Genomic DNA, 16,621 nt, shown 5'->3' with positions numbered 1-16,621 from the left:
GCCCTCCCCATGTCCCACTCTCCTGCCCTCCCCATGTCCCCATAACTCCATATTGGAACCCATTTAAATTCAGATTTCAAACCAAACTCTGAAAACCACAAACCTAAAAAACCCACTGATTCCAAAACCCATTCAAACCCAGATTCAGCATGAGCAGCTCTAGTAGCTACACCACAAACTTATCTCAGTACGATGGAGATGAAAGATGCAGATGTGGTCGGAGGGTTGTGATGCAAACGTCACTAACTGTCAAAAATCCGGGAAGAAGATTCCTTGGGTGTATCAACTACAAGGTAATTTATTGAATTTTGGAGTACACCAAATTATGTAACTGTTAGTACATTTTAAAAAAAATTAGATAATGCAATATGTTTATGTTGTAATTTCAGAAGGAAAATGGATGCAATTTCTTTGTCTGGATAGATCCTGAAACGTGCCCTAGAGGATTGGAATATGCCAAGATCATGCAAGCGAAAAAGGAAGAACTTTAGAAACAAGTTGAAGAGTTGAAAATGAGAACTGAGAGGTTGGAAAGAGGAAGACAAATGGTGGAAGAAGAAAATGATGCACTGGTCGTCAAATTGGCAGACTTGACTGAAATGAATGTCAACCTTAGAACTACTATTGAAACCTTAAATGCACAGATTGGAGCTATGAAGACTAGAGAGATAGGACCAAGTTATTTTAGGAACATCATAATAGTGGTAGTCATTGTGTGTGTGATTGGTGTGCTAATGTCAAGTGTGAACCATAATACCCCTCAGCAAAAATATTTGTATTTGCCGTAACTATGAATGAAAAGCATGCATTTTCTACCATTGTATTTCATGGCTTTTTAATGCAGATGTTCATATATGATTCCATTTGCTATTATAAGCTGGTTTTTGAATTGTGATTTGCTATTCCCTCCTATGTGATAGTGTAATACGTAATCACAAAAGCATGGTTATAAACCACACCGACTTTGATAATGCAAAATCTAGCATTAACTGTGTATTCTCATGCATCCTTATTAGTCAACAACAGACTGACTTTCCATAAAAATGTTGAAACAACCATACTAGAACAGAAATATTGAAGAATAGTCTACCTAAATAATGAATTAGTACACTAAAATAATGAATTCAATTATTTTACTTGTTATGTTTCAAATTGTCCCCTCTGCACGTTCTCTGAATCTTCCGTGGATTCAAGCGACCCGTAAATAATGAATTTCAATGTCAAATACTCTTTAGGGAGTATTTCAAATTTGTCCCATAAGGATGAATAGATGGCTAGCCTGGTGCAGTCTGAGTGTGAACCAAACGAGATAAGAAGTCCATTAAAATGTCTTCTAAATACAGTTTTCCAGAGCAGAAATATTGAAGAATAGTCTACCTAATAAACATTGTAATAATCACAAAATAAACAAGTTCCAGTTAGACTTGAAAATACAACCGATGCACATAAAAATATAATCACAGGACGAATTAAGTTGACAGGTGAAAAAGAGATGGGAAGTAAGGAAACACATTGCAAAGATCAGTTGAGTACCCTCTATAAAAATAACAATCCACAATATCAACTATTTGTGACCACGGAAACAGATTCTTAGACATGTATTAAATACCAATAGATGCTTCAAGAAAGGGGCCGCAGCATCTACGAAGCCGACATCTATTGTCCTAGGCCAAAACAGAAGGAAAAAATGGCTAGAAAATAGGCTCTCACTCCCCTCTACGGTTAGAAGCAGTAGTTGTGCTTATTATGATTTAGGATCTATTGGAAGAGTTTTTCATCCCTCTAGTTGTATATTCTTTCATTGCTATTAGCACTGTTGCGTAAAGAGAAACAAAAAAGCATGGACACATCTGCATTCCAACATAAAGCACAAGGGAGTTGATCAATGGTACATTATGCCGGGTACCAGCCCGAACAGCATCGCTTGGTGAAAGCAGCAATTTCTGCTTCAACTCAGTTAGAAATGAAGAGCCCTGTTGCCTCGTCTGCATATAATTTTCACGAGGAAAAGAGCAAGGGCATGAGGGGGTGCTCAAGATCAACACCACGGCCAATCATTCTCTCACGCCACTTCAAAGCAATCATTTCTTTGCGATGTTTCTTTTTTTCACCTGAAATAGTACACTAAAGCACATGTAGTACAGCTCAAAAATGGTAGTGCTTTTTCTGCTGTTGTGAAGGCACACCTATCAGGAGGTGACATGGAAATTAACCACAATAAGGTAAGGAATGAAAGTAGAAATCTCCCAGCATCAAAATACATTTACTTTAGGACTCAACAGTTCAAAACGGCCTCCTCTTACGTTTATTTGCCCAAATCTTCAGTTGAGTATAAAGTTATTAACAGAAAAAAGGATCGAGTTTGAAGATTCTGAAAACATCTGAATGCATCCTTCCTTGTGCGGGTTGTGCCTCTTAAACCACCGGTCTCCATTAAGTAATGCGTAGAATAGCCAAAATGGAGGACTGACAGAATCATAATAGAAGTGATTCCATCTTGAACCATGGGGTCATCTCAACTAGATAATCTAAAGTTTTAACGAACTACCATGTCTCAGAAAATGATGGTATACATATATGCAAGTAAAGCAAGTTGAAAGAATAAGATAAAAGATAATCTTCCATCTCTATTACTCGGGTACTTCTCCAATTAAAAGAATAAGATTAATAGAGGCATACAGGGGAAGCAAAAGCCCACTAAAGATACTGGAATGGAAAAGCTACTTCTCCAATTACAAGAACAGAGCTTTAAAAATACAACTATATCTTCTATTGAGGGAAACAAAAAAAATGGGTTAGTCTCTCTAGATCTGACCGAATGGGGTAAGTCACTCTCAGAAGCTGCTGCTCCTCTTTTTCATTACTTAAACCAATTACAAAACTAACACAAGTACTAGAAGCATTGCAATAAAACATAACCAAAGCAGAACGGAGCTGTAATCAGTACCTGCAAACAGCACCACAACAGTCCATTCATAGTATAACAGAGCATAACAGAGCTAGAATAGACAGCCAGTCCATAACAGAGCAGTCCAGTCCTTCACTACCAGCAGAACAACAGCATAACAGGGCTACTATAACAGCAAAAAAACAACAGAACAAGTAGCCATAACAGTCATAACAGGTATCCCATGACAGCAACAAAAAGATCCATAATAGACCACCATAAAACTGGACAGCAATAGCAATAGCATAACACATTTTGTATGTACCAACACAACAGTAGCAGCTGGACTAATAGAACCACAACAGCAGTTTAATTCAAGCATGAAAAGGTTACAGCAGCAGCAGTTGAACAACAGAAGCAGTTCAATTCAAAAGGTTACATTTCATTCATTCATACATTGATTTCAAAAGGTTACATTTCATTCAGTAGTTCCAACCCACAAAAGAAATATGAAAGTACTAGTTAATATGAAAGTACTAGTTAATGGATTACACATTCTTCTAACTCTGTGTAAACATTACACATTGTTTCCAAAAGACTTATCATTAACCAAAAGACTTATCCTAATCCATTTCCTAAAGCAGATTCAAGTGGCTGATTTTTGGGTACTTGGGGTTGAACTTGATGGTTGAGTGCTTGGCATTGTGGTACTGCCACTTCCACCACCACTGCCACATGATGCTGCAGATGAAGTTTCTGGTTGAGTCCAAAAAATGGCATTCCCCATCCTTGTGGATCTTCTCCATCCCTACATTGACACCATGCATAACTTAGCTTATTGTATGGACTAAATTGTACAGTATAGGCATGAGGTTAGTGTATTACCTGTGGTGCTGGCAATCCCACCCTTGGGGCACCTCCAAACCTTGTTATTGGTGCTTTGCCTCTACAAACTATGGGCTGTTTTCCCTTCCCACGGTTTACACCTTTGTTTGTACCAATATCCACCCTAGTGTTAGGATTTGTTTCTCTAATCACAATTCCAAGAAGAGGTGGAGCAGTGGTTCCACCTCTTCCTCTTCCTCTACCTCTTGGAGCAATAGTGTCATACTTTGATGCCGGATCACCACCTCTTCCTGTGCCTCCAACCACCATTGCACCACCTCCTCTCCCAATCTTCCCTCCTCCACCACTCTTACCTCCTCTTCCTCCTCTGCCAGTCTTCCCTCCTCTTCCTTTCCCTCCTCTACCACTACCTCTCCCACTATTGGCTATTGTTTCCTCTGCCACTTCAATTTCATGTCCTCCAACAATTGCTGTTTCCATTGCCATTTGACAGTCCTGTACAAGTAACATGTCAAATATGCCTTAAAAAACAATAAAGGACAATGGAAAAAAAATTTGAATTTTCCTTACTTGGTCAACAGTAGTGCTGTTAGCCTTTTGAGAGCATGTTCTGGCATTATGTCCTGGCTGCTTGCATATGCTACACTTGAGAGTTGTGTAATACTTCCTAACACCTCCATTGGGTTTCTTTGGTTCATCATGCCCTTTCCTCCTATTCTTCTTGGGTCTACCACTCTTCTTTCTTAAAGGGGGAGGACCTATAGGATCAAACTCTGTATGAACCCACATTGTTTGGTCAGGAATTGGTTTGATGTTGAAGTTGTATATCTTTGCAAATGTACTTATGTGAAAGCACTCATCAACAAAGTCCAATGGGTCACTTTTATCTTCTATAATTGCAGCCATTCCATGTGAACATGGTATCCCACTGACATCCCACTTCCTACAAGTGCATGTTCTCTCTCATATGTCCACAACATGGGTCCTAAGTACAGTAAGTACTTCAAATATTCTGCCACCACTGTAAATCACCTCACACTCCCCCATTAACTTGCATGCTTTCTCAACCCTTCTTCTAATTCTTGGACATACATTACCCTTCCAGCCTTGGCACAATCGATTTCTTGTTTGCAACCTTGTCATTAGGTACCTTCTAATACTTTCAGCCATGGTCAAAATTGGTTGGTCCCTTGCATCTTTTATTGCTCTATTGAATGCTTCACTTGTGTTATTGTCCATTCTATTGCATTTAGACCTTGTTCCATACATGCACCTAGCCCATGTTGAGGGTTGTTCACTCATTAAATACTCATATGCATTCTCATCAATTGATTTAATGGCCTCCATAGCTTGATGAAATTCATGAATTGTGTACACTGATGCAGCCCTCCACATGAGGTCTTTCCACTCCTTACCCTTGTACACTTTACTGAAATTAGAGTACATGTGCCTAATACAGTATCTATGTTCCACATTAGGGTACAACTGTGCAAACGTTTGTGTCAATCCCTAAAGGAAACAAAAAGTTGTAGTTAAATATAGGCAACAGTTAATGAAGTAAACAACAATAGTGATTAAATACAAAAAAAAAAAAAAAACAGGTAGGTATACCTTCTGCCTGTCGGATATGAAGCAGCAACCCCTTTCCTCTGGATTGCCTATCATGTCCATCAGACTTTCCAAGAACCAAGTCCAACTCTCTTTTGTTTCAGCCTCCACAACAGCAAATGCCAAAGGAAACATCTGATTGTTGGCATCTTTCGCAGTTGCATGCATCAACTGACCACCAAATGGCCCTTTCAAAAAACAAGCATCTAACCCAATTATCGGCCTACAACCTGCTAAAAATCCCCTCAGTTGGGCAGCATAGCTTATAAACATCCTTTTAAACACTGGTCCTTCATCTGGCAAGGGCCTATCCACCTTCAACTTAGCAGTACTATGTGGATTCTGTATTCTTACCATTTCACAGTAGTCCCACAACCTCACATACTGAACTCTATGATCTCCTTGAATCAGTTCAAGGGCCTTTCTCTTTGCCCTATAGATCTTGTTCTCAGAAACATTTAACAACCATTCCCTCCTAACTGTTTTCTTCATTGAACTGATCTTAGTCTCTGGGGCATCACTAACTTTGGCCAAGTACTTTTCAGAAAGCCAAGACGAAGTTGCATTATTATTAGTGTACTTCCTAGTACATGAATGTTGTTGATTTATCTTTTTTATTTGAAAGGATCTCTCTTCGTACATGGGAGAGGCATGAAGTCTAAAGCCACAATCATGTGTACACTTCACAGTGACCCTCTTAGACTCATTCTTCAAAAATTTAAACGTATACCCCTCCTTTATATGATATTCTCTCAATAGTTTCCTAAACACTTGCACATTAGGGAACTTCATCCCTTCTATTAATTCAGGCTTCTTCATATAATGCTCTTTGAACTCTGGAAAAATAGGTTTCCCATCCTCATCAGTCACATCATCAACTAAATTGTTATCATCACTATCAGAACTAAAGTCCTCTTCTTCATCACCTATGTTTTGACCCAAGTTTTTACCTAAACCTACCAAGGGAATGTTGTCCTCTTCCTCCTCATCAGAAGACTCTTCTACCCCACTAAAAGACCCAGTGGAAGTTGAGCTATCATCATAAGGCATCCACTCAATGTCTGAGCTATCATCATCCATTTGGAACTCCATATGATCAGTTTCATTTGCATCCACACCTTGGACTACACCTTCAACGTCTAAGTCAACAATTTCATGTCCTTCCTCTACTCCTAAGTCAACACCTCCCTGTCCTTCCTCTACTTGTAAGTCAGATCCCAACTCGGTTAAGCAACCTTGGTCTACAGTGTTTGTGTCTCTACCTATCACCTCCTCATCCTCTGAATCAACCACATTAGGACAATCAACATACATATCAATAGAGAAATACTTCATACCAGGAGAATGTGTTGCAAACATGTTAAGCATTTCATCATGAGAAGTCAATGCAACTAAGCCATTGTTCATGTCAGTGTTGGGAAGTCTATAAAACACACTAATGTTATCTGCTTGTGAATATCCTGTCTCCTTAATTACAGACATGAAGTCATAAAATGAGAAGAAGTCTGGATCTACCTTACTTTGTGCAACAAACCCACCCAAGTATTCAACCTGGGCCCCCCTCACAAGTTTACCACCAACATGAATTTCCAAAGTACACCTGAAGTCAAGATTGTTTTCTCTGCAACAAATAAGTTAGATTATCAATAGGACCACCTAATTTAGGATTCATTCAAACAAAATTACTACATAAGCAGCTAATAATGCAATTGTGTCACTCAAAAACAAGGTATAAAATGAGAGCAGAACAATATCCAAAAGAGCACAACCATATCCAAAAATACAAGAAGGAAGCACTAAACTTACGTTCAAAAGATTCACAAAGTTATACAGAATCTCACAATTTTCTTGGCTTAGTAAAAGTGTGCAAAAGTCCCAGTTTAAGGGATTTCTCATCTCTTTTTTTCTTGTCCTTATGCTCAGCAAGTCAGGTCTTCTATATTGTTGGTCTGACTACTGGTCTTATGGAGTTTTCTGGACTGTTGAGCTGGACCAGGCAACACAGAGGTGCCAGTTCCACGGTTCACACTATTTTCAAGCTATCCCTAGTTGCAACTATGTATTGGCTGTGGAGGGAAAGGAATGGTAGGGTGTTTCAAAATCTCTGCAGGGATTCCTCCTCCAGTTTACAAAAATTAGTCAATCTTAGGGGACATTCGTTCATGCCTTAGCCCTTGGAGGAGGTTGAAGGCTTCTCATCAAAACTTAGCCACTGCTGCTTCATAGAGGATTCATACGAAGGTTTTTTATCAGAGATTGTTTTGGGACTGTTGGACTGTTGGTGGGTTTTTTTTCTATTTTCTTTTGGGTGAGTTTTGAGTCTAGGAACTCTATGTCTATGCCAGGATTAGTTCCTTAATTTAGGGTTCACAATATACAGTATATATACAGAATCGTACTGAAAAAGAACAAATACACACAGAATCCCCAATTTTTAATTCGGAAATTTAGGGTTTCGGTTCAAAACCCAAAATTTTTGAGAAAAACCACGTAAACAACCATTTAACAACTCCGAAGAAAGGTTAAGGTTTCAAAATCGTACTGAAAAATTACAAATACACACAAAATCCCCAATTTTTAATTCGGAAATTTAGGGTTTCGGTTCAAAACCCAAATTTTTTGAGAAAAACCACGTAAACAACCATTTAACAACTCCGAAGAAAGGTTAAGGTTTCAAAATCGTACTGAAAAATTACAAATACACACAGAATCCCCAATTTTTAATTCGGAAATTTAGGGTTTCGGTTCAAAACCCAAAATTTTTGAGAAAAACCACGTAAACAACCATTTAACAACTCCGAAGAAAGGTTAAGGTTTCAAAATCGTACTGAAAAATTACAAATACACACAGAATCCCCAATTTTTAATTCGGAAATTTAGGGTTTCGGTTCAAAACCCAAAATTTTTGAGAAAAACCATGTAAACCATTTAACAACTCCGAAGAAAGGAGGTCTCAAAATCGTACAGAAAAATAGCAAATTTATACAAAATCCCCAATTTTTAATTCCAAAATTTAGGGTTTCGGTTCAAAACCCAAAATTTTTGACAAAAACCGCGTAAACCATTTAACAACTTCGATCAAAGGTTTAGGGTTCCAAATCGTACTGAAAATTAACAAATATATACAGAAACCCTAAATTTTAATTCAAAAAATTAGGGTTTCAGTTCAAAACCCAAAATTTCTGAGAAATAACACATAAAACATTTAACCACTTCGATCAAAGGTTTAGGGTTCAAAATGCGACTTACATGGTGGACATCGCAGAAACGGACGTTGTTCGTCGTTCGTCGTCCACACTTCAGGGTTTTCAAAGTAGATGACCGACAGATGACTGATGTTATTCACAAACCGTGGGTTCTCTCAAACGAAAGGATTCATGTGGGTTCTCTCATGCTGCTGGTTCTCGAGTTCTCCATGCTGGTTCTCGACTGAGGAGAGGAGTGAGAGTGAGAGAGAGGAGTGGGTCGATGAGGTAATGAACAACACGAAACCCATTTTTAACATAAGAAGGGTATAATGGTCCTTTCACTCGTCTCCGTCCAATTTTTTAACGGAATTTTGACAAGGGGGGTGAAGTTGTTGAGTTTTAATAGTTGAGGGGGTAAAGCTGTTGAGTTTGATAGTTGAGGGGGTAAAGTTGACAAACGGTTATAGTTGAAGGGGTGTCCTTGCAAATAAGCCGAAGTTCAACGAGAAAGGCAATATAGAGCTGCCACTTTTCGGAAAAGAGATCCAGAGAGCAACCTCCCTACTGCTCTGTTTTTTTTCTTTTGTTTTTTCGGCTGCTGCTGCTGTATATTGGGCAGCCCCAAATCTCCCATTTTCCTTGTTATTCTCTCCACCGAAAATCAAAGTTTGGCTAGGGAAAATGCCAACACCTTGTTCCAACACTCTTTAATTTCCTTTATATATATATATATATATATATATATATATATATATATATATATATACAGTCATTTTCAAATGAGGAGGTCCTTATTTTAGCTCTATTTCTCTGATTTCCCGATTGAATTTCAATGATCCGAGCCGCTCAATGTATTCAGAACGCGATTTTAAGAGTACCCGCGAAAATTCAGCAAAAAAAATGACCAGGAAGGGCTTCATCCGAGCAGTTTTTATTTGAACCGTTCGATAAAAAATAAACAAAAACTGCTCAGATGAAGTCCTTCCCGGTCTTTTTTTTTTTGCTGATTTCTTACGGGTACCCTTAAAATCATGTTCTGAACACATTGAGCGGCTCAGATCATCGAAATTCGATCGGGAAAGGGAGGTCCTTATTTTATTAAGTTAAGGTGGTCCTTAGGAGAAGGGGACTATATATATATATATCTTTGTTACCTTGTTCCAACAAATTAAACGTTGTAGGAAAACCAACACTACATTCTACAAAGTCACCAGCATGCATTCTTCCACAAATATATCACCGTAACAAATACATGAACCAATCTGTTCATTCCTTGATTACTAAAATATTTCCTTGCTTGGTAAATCATGTCCCAGGGCATTGATAGTCAATGCATGATACTAATTAGAAGTTTGCTCCCTTATATGGATTTAGATTCAAAACTTCTACCGCGTGCAATCAACTTCTTTTGAGTTAGTTCACACAGAACTTTACACTTCTTTTAAATGAGACCCTCACTACCGTACAATGAGATTAGTCTTTCAAGATTAGTCAAGGAGGTGCGCAAGGGCGGATTTAATGTAGGCCCAGCTGAGTCATTTGACCCAGCTAGAATGTTAATAAATAATAGATATGTTATTATTTCTCATAAAAGTTATTTGTGGTGCAGTGGTAAGTGGTAAGTGCTCCGTGTCTTCTCAAAGAGGTCCTAGGTTTGAATTTTACTGGCGACTTTTGCTTTGTTTTTAATGCTCCCCAAGTTCTGTGCATAATTTCTCTCACTGAAATTTAATGTTTCAATTTTTAATGCTGCCACTTTTCGGAAAAGAGATCCTGAGAGCCACCTCCCTCCTGCTCTGTTTTTTTTATTTTGTTTTTTCGGCTGCTGCTGCTGTATATTGGGCAGCCCCAAATCTCCCATTTTCCTTGTTATTCTCTCCACCGAAAATCAAATTTTGGCTAGGGAAAATGCCAACATAAGTGGTATCAGAGCATTGGTGGATCAAATCAACTTGGGAGTGAAGATTTTTGAAGGGGAAACAAAACCCTAGAAAGTCTACAACAATGGCAAGTTCAAGCAATCAAAACATGGGAGCTCTACCACTTTCTTTTCCACTTCTCAATGGAGAAAGCTATGATTTTTGGTGTGTGAAGATGAAGACCCAACTTATGTCAAATGATGTTTGGGAATATGTTCAAGATGGGTTTGAAGATTGTCAAGGTGTGGAGGTGGCTTTGTCAAATAAGCAAAAGAAACAATTGAAGGTGGATAATAGGATGAATGCAAAAGCCCTCTCCATGATTTAACAAGGTATTTCTGACAACCTCTTTCCTAGAATCATCAATGAAACCCAAGCCAAGAAAGCATGGGATATTCTTTACAATGAGTATAGAGGCAATTTGAAGGTAAAAACCATCAAACTTCAATTCTTGAGAAGAGATTATGAGAATTTGAAAATGAAGGATAATGAATTGTTAAATGATTATTTTTCTAGACTTATGGATGTTGTGAATCAAATGAAAATATATAGGGAGGATGTTGCTACTCAAAAAATTGTTGAGAAAATCTTGATTAATTTGCCACGGAAGTATGATCCCATAGTTGCCGTTATTGAAAATACTCAAGATTTAGCCAATTTGAGTGTCGAAGAATTGATGGTTCCCTTAAGACATTTGAGCAAAGATTGAATAGGCAATCCGAAAAGTCAATTGAGAGTGCCTTTCAATCTAAACTTAATGTTAGTACCCCAAAGCCCCATGGGAAAGGATCTTCTTCAAGTCATAATCAATCTAGAGGGGAATTTTCAAGTGGTGGAAATTTTGAACGAGGAAGAGGTGGAAATGATAGAGGAAGAGGAAGAGGAATGAATAATTTTCAAAGGGGAAACAATTTTCAAGCAAGAGGGAATGATGAGGCTACTCAACCAAGGTGTGGAATTTGTAAAAGGGGTAGTCATGTTGATAAATATTGTTGGTTTCGAGGGAAGCCACAATGTTACAATTGCAACAAATTTGGGCACGTCAAAAAGGGTTGCCGAGTCACAAACAATCAACAAGCTAATTACTCCGAAGAGCAAGAAGGTGGAGGGTGCAAGTTTTATGCTTGTCAAGCGGCTTCCGAGCAAAAGAATGATGTGTGGTTTCTTGATAGTGGTTGTAGTAACCACATGACCGGAGATGAGAGTATCTTTGTGAAAATCGATACTTCCTCCAATTCTCAAGTAAAGATGGGGAATGGTGCCTAAGTCCAAGCAAAGGGAAATGGTACTATTGCCATGGAGACAAAGAAGGGTACAAGGAATATCTCGGATGTGCTACTTGTTCCAGACTTGGAGCAAAACTTGTTGAGTGTTGGGCAAACTTATAGAGCATGGGTACACCATCCAATTTGAAGGAGACTCTTGCAAGATTTATGACCGGGGAGGGGGGGGGGGGGGGGGAGGGGGGAGAGAAATCAAATTGAAGCAAAAGTCAAGATGGAGAAGAATAGAAGTTTCCCTCTCACTTTTCGCTACTCCAAAAATGTGGCCTTGAAGGTGGATGTGCTAGATGACTCATGGCTTTGGCATAGAAGATTTGGGCACTTGAATTTCCAAAGTTTGAAGAACTTACAACAAAAGAACATGGTGTATGACTTGCCAACTATTCATGAAGTCAAACAAGTTTGTGAAGGTTGTGCACTTGGAAAGCATCACCAAGAGTCATTTTCAAAAGACAAGGCATGGAGGGCTAAAGCACCATTAGAGCTTGTTCATACCGATGTGTGCGGCCTATGGGGGGGGGGGGGGGGGGGGGGGGGGGGGGGGGGGGTTGGAGAGAAATCAAATTGAAGCAAAAGTCAAGATCCCTATCACTTTTCGCTACTCCAAAAATGTGGCCTTGAAGGTGGATGTGCTAGATGACTCATGGCTTTGGCATAGAAGATTTGGGCACTTGAATTTCCAAAGTTTGAAGAACTTACAACAAAAGAACATGGTGTATGGCTTGCCAACTATTCATGAAGTCAAGCAAGTTTGTGAAGGTTGTGCACTTGGAAAGCATCACCAAGAGTCATTTTCAAAAGACAAGGCGTGGAGGGCTAAAGCACCATTAGAGCTTGTTCATACCGATGTGTGCGGCCTATGGATACGCTAACTCATGGAGGTAACAAGTACTTTATCATTTTTATTGATGATTTTTCTAGAATGACATGGGTTTATTTCATGAGGCAAAAATCGGATGTTTTCTCAATTTTCAAAAAGTTTCAAAGCCTTGTGGAAAGACAAAGTGGCTATTTAATGAAAGTTTTGAGAAGTGAAAGGGGTGGCGAGTACACTTCAAATGAATTCTATAAATTTTGTGAAGACATTGGCATGGAAAGACAACTAACAGTTGGGTACACTCCACAACAAAATGGAGTGGCCAAGAGGAAGAATAGAACCATAGAGGAGATGTCAAAATCAATGTTACATGAGAAGGGATTGCCCAAGACTTTTTGGGGTGAAGCCGTCTATACGGCGGTCGACTTGATGAATCGATGTCCAACAAAAGCCGTTGAAAATATCACTCCATTTCAAGCTTGGAGTGGGAGAAAGCCATCCGTGAATCACTTGAAGGTTTTTGGGTCAATTTGTTATGCTCATGTTCCAAAAGTGAAAAGGAGCAAGCTAGATGAAATTAGTCAAAAGTGTATCTTTGTGGGTTACAGCTCCCAATCAAAGGGCTATAGACTCTTCAATTTGACCACAAACAATGTGATCATTTCTAGAGATGTTCTTTTTGATGAGAAGCATATTGGGATTGGAAGGGGAATGTGGTGTAAAACCAAGTCCATTTCAATTATGAAGAACCGGAGAGTCAAGAAGATGAAGAATGTGATGATCTTGAAGCTCTAAATCAAACTCCTCCAACTTCTCCATCAAGCTCAAGTTCCTCATCTCCAAGTTCAACTCCAAGAAGAATGAAAAGCCTTAGTGATGTGTATGCGAGTTGTAATTTTTGTGTTGTTGAACCGGAGACCTTTGAAGAAGCAATTAAGGAGGAAGCTTGGAAGAAAGCTATGGAAGAGGAAATTCATGTCATTGAGAAGAACAAAACTTGGGAGTTGGTAGAGAGGCCAAAAGACAAAGAAGTTATTGGTGTAAAGTGGATTTTCAAAACAAAGCTCAACCCCGATGATTCCATTCAAAAGCACAAAGCAAGACTTGTTGCAAAAAGGGTATTCTCAACAACCCGGAATTGATTTTCAAGAGACATTTGCACCGGTGGCTCGACATGACACAATTAGGTCTCTTGTTGCCTTAGCGGCATCGAAGGGATGGTTCTTATATCAACTTGATGTGAAATCGGCTTTCTTGAATGGTGTCTTGGAGGAAGATGTGTTTGTTGATCAACCTCAAGGCTTCATTGTCAAAGGCAAGGAACAAAAAGTGTACAAGTTGAAGAAGGCTTTATATGGGCTAAAGCAAGCACCCCAGGCATGGTATAGTGAGATTAACTCTTACTTCAATGAAAGAGGATTTCAAAGAAGCAAAAGCGAGCCAACCTTGTACATCAAGAGGCAAGGTAACACCGGTATTCTCATTGTTTCTATCTATGTTGATGATTTGGTTTTTACCGGTAGCAATGTGAAAATGATTGAGGATTTTAAAAGAGACACGATGAAGAAGTATGAAATGAGTGATTTGGGTTTCTTGCATTATTTCTGGGGCATTGAAATTTATCAAAGCAAAGAGGATATTTTCATTTGTCAAAGAAAGTATGCAAGAACTCTTCTTGAGAAATTCAAGATGAGAGAATGCAAGTCGGTTGCAACTCCCTTGATTGCGAATGAGAAATTGTCAAAAGAAGATGGAAGCAAAAAAGTGGATGAATCTCTTTATAGAAACTTGGATGGAAGCTTATTGTACTTGACTATCACAAGGCCGGATATCATGTCTACTACAAGCAAGTTATCCCGATTCATGCACAATGCAAGCCAAACTCATTTTGGAGTGGCTAAGAGGGTCTTGAGATACTTATAAGGTACACTTGATTATGGCATTTTGTATGAGAAGAATGTTGATACAAAATTGCTACTATTTTGTGATAGTGATTGGGCCGGATGTGTCAATGATATGAAGAGCACTTCCGGATATGCTTTTTCTCTTGGCTCGGGTGTCTTCTCATGGGCATCTAAGAAGCAACAAACCATGGCGTAATCTACCGCCGAAGCCGAGTATGTGTCGGCATCATCGGCAACTTCTCAAGCAATATGGCTAAGGAGGATTTTGGAAGATGTTGATGAAAAGCAAGGTGAAGCCTCCAATTTTGTGTGACAACAAGTCCACAATTGCAATGACAAAGAATCCCGTCTACCATAGCCGCACCAAACACATTGCAATCAAGCATCACTTCATTCGAGAGGCCGTGGAAAATGAAGAGATTCAACTCAAGTATTGTGCAACCAAAGATCAAGTGGCGGACATCTTCACCAAAGCTCTTTCAAAGGAAAAGTTCCAATATTTTAGAGAAATGTTGGGTGTTACAACAAAGCATTAAGGGGGAGTGTTAAAATTAATGCTTTATTATCTTTTTGTAATTGGACCAAATGTTATGTTTGTGTTTGGGCTATATTTATATTTGTGATGGGCTAGTTTTCTTTGTTTTGTTATGGGCCCAATTGCTAGGTAAAGCTCAAGTCTATGTTATGTAATGAACCTAGTATATAAAGTGAAGTTGAATGAGAAAAGCAATATAGAGCTGCCACTTTTCGGAAAAGAGATCCAGAGAGCAACCTCCCTCTTGCTCTGTTTTCTTCTTTTGTTGTTTCAGCTGCTGCTGCTGTATATTGGGCAGCCCCAAATCTCCCATTTTCCTTGTTATTCTCTCCACCGAAAATCAAAGTTTGACTAGGGAAAATGCCAACACCTTGTTCCAACACTCTTTAATTTTCCTTTATATATATCCTTGTTACCTTGTTCCAACAAATTAAACGTTGTAGGAAAACCAACACTCCATTCTACAAAGTCACCAGCATGCATTCTTCCACAAATATATCACCGTAACAAATACATGAGCCAATCTGTTCATTCCTTGATTACTAAAATATTTCCTTGCTTAGTAAATAACAAAAAAATTAAACATGGTGCAATGTAGTATTACGCAACTACCCAACAAAGCATTGAAATTATAATTTCATACTCTTTATTATCCAAATGACAATTTTTCCATTCAATTAAATCATTCTAACTATATTCATTAGTATTATTCAAATTATTGATATTTTTATTCAAATTACAACGAGCACGAGATTCCGTGCGTGCACGGAGCGGAGAACCCTAGTAATATTAAGAATAAACTCATTTATAGTATTTGGTTAACCCCAAGGAGGAGTTATTCCATGCCCTTGGGACATGCTTGAGAACGAATCTAGACCACACTTTTGAATGAGTCTTACACACTTGGGATTGGACCTCACACATTTGTGTGGTTCAGGTTCATGCTCAAATCATGCCCCAGGGCATTGATAGTCAATGCATGATACTAATTAGAAGTTGGCTCCCTTAGAAGGATTTAGATTCGAAACTTCTACCGCGTGCAATCAACTTCTTTTGAGTTAGTTCATACAGAACTTTACTCTTCGATCTTTTAAATGGGACCTTCACTACCATACAATGAGATTAGTCTTTCAAGATTAGTCAAGGGGGTGCGTAGGCTGCTCAGATACCTTGTTATCAAAAGAACTCATTTATTTGTTCATCTAGAGAAAAAGAAGACTTTGCAAACGAGGACTTGGTAACATCACCGGTCAACGGACTCGGCTTTTTTTTGACCCTTCCTCACATTGAGTGAAGGTGACCCCAAACAACAATCAATTTCCACACCCTCATATAGTCTTTCTCTCTCTCTCTTTTTTCTTTCTTCTTTTTTATTTCATTTGTATCCATTTTGTAAAGTTAGTAGGTAAAGTTGGTGCATTTTCCATTTTACTCGTAAAAGTATATTCCATTTTAAAAAGTTAGTGAGTAAAGGTGTATTGATAATATCTTCATAGAAGGTAAGTATGAAATAAGCAAAGGTTTTGTTGATGTAAAGGTGTAAAAATGATATCTCCTTAATAAGTTGGAGTTACAAAACTGAACACTTAAAAAAGAACGGAGGGAGTATTTCAAGACCAAAATATTTCATCTCA

General features: G+C 38.6%; 3 protein-coding genes across 3 annotated transcripts; 1 reads left to right on the top strand and 2 right to left on the bottom strand.

The window, feature by feature from the left end:
- Positions 1 to 3,504: 3,504 nt before the first annotated feature.
- On the bottom strand, positions 3,505 to 4,639 carry LOC131328558 (uncharacterized). Its single transcript, XM_058361493.1, has 3 exons — positions 4,304 to 4,639; positions 3,773 to 4,228; positions 3,505 to 3,695 (listed from the first exon to the last, which is right to left on the bottom strand). Exons 1-3 carry the CDS (start codon positions 4,637 to 4,639, stop codon positions 3,534 to 3,536), a joined length of 954 nt encoding a protein of 317 aa, XP_058217476.1. The 3' UTR covers positions 3,505 to 3,533.
- A 57-nt stretch (positions 4,640 to 4,696) lies between these two features.
- LOC131328557 (uncharacterized) lies at positions 4,697 to 7,237 on the bottom strand. The gene is made up of 3 exons (XM_058361492.1): positions 7,020 to 7,237; positions 5,345 to 6,962; positions 4,697 to 5,242 (listed from the first exon to the last, which is right to left on the bottom strand). Exons 1-3 carry the CDS (start codon positions 7,235 to 7,237, stop codon positions 4,697 to 4,699), a joined length of 2,382 nt encoding a protein of 793 aa, XP_058217475.1.
- Positions 7,238 to 10,533: 3,296 nt separating this feature from the next.
- Positions 10,534 to 11,714, top strand: LOC131328556 (uncharacterized). Its single transcript, XM_058361491.1, has 3 exons — positions 10,534 to 10,690; positions 10,781 to 10,943; positions 11,096 to 11,714. The coding sequence occupies exons 1-3, from the start codon at positions 10,534 to 10,536 to the stop codon at positions 11,712 to 11,714; spliced, it is 939 nt and encodes a 312-aa protein (XP_058217474.1).
- Positions 11,715 to 16,621: the final 4,907 nt, after the last annotated feature.

This window comes from Rhododendron vialii, chromosome 6a (genome assembly GCF_030253575.1).
Source record: "Rhododendron vialii isolate Sample 1 chromosome 6a, ASM3025357v1".
In the NCBI taxonomy this organism is placed as follows: Eukaryota; Viridiplantae; Streptophyta; class Magnoliopsida; order Ericales; family Ericaceae; genus Rhododendron; species Rhododendron vialii.
The sequence above is the reverse complement of the archived record's forward strand: the minus strand, read 5'-3'. Positions and strand labels throughout refer to the sequence as shown.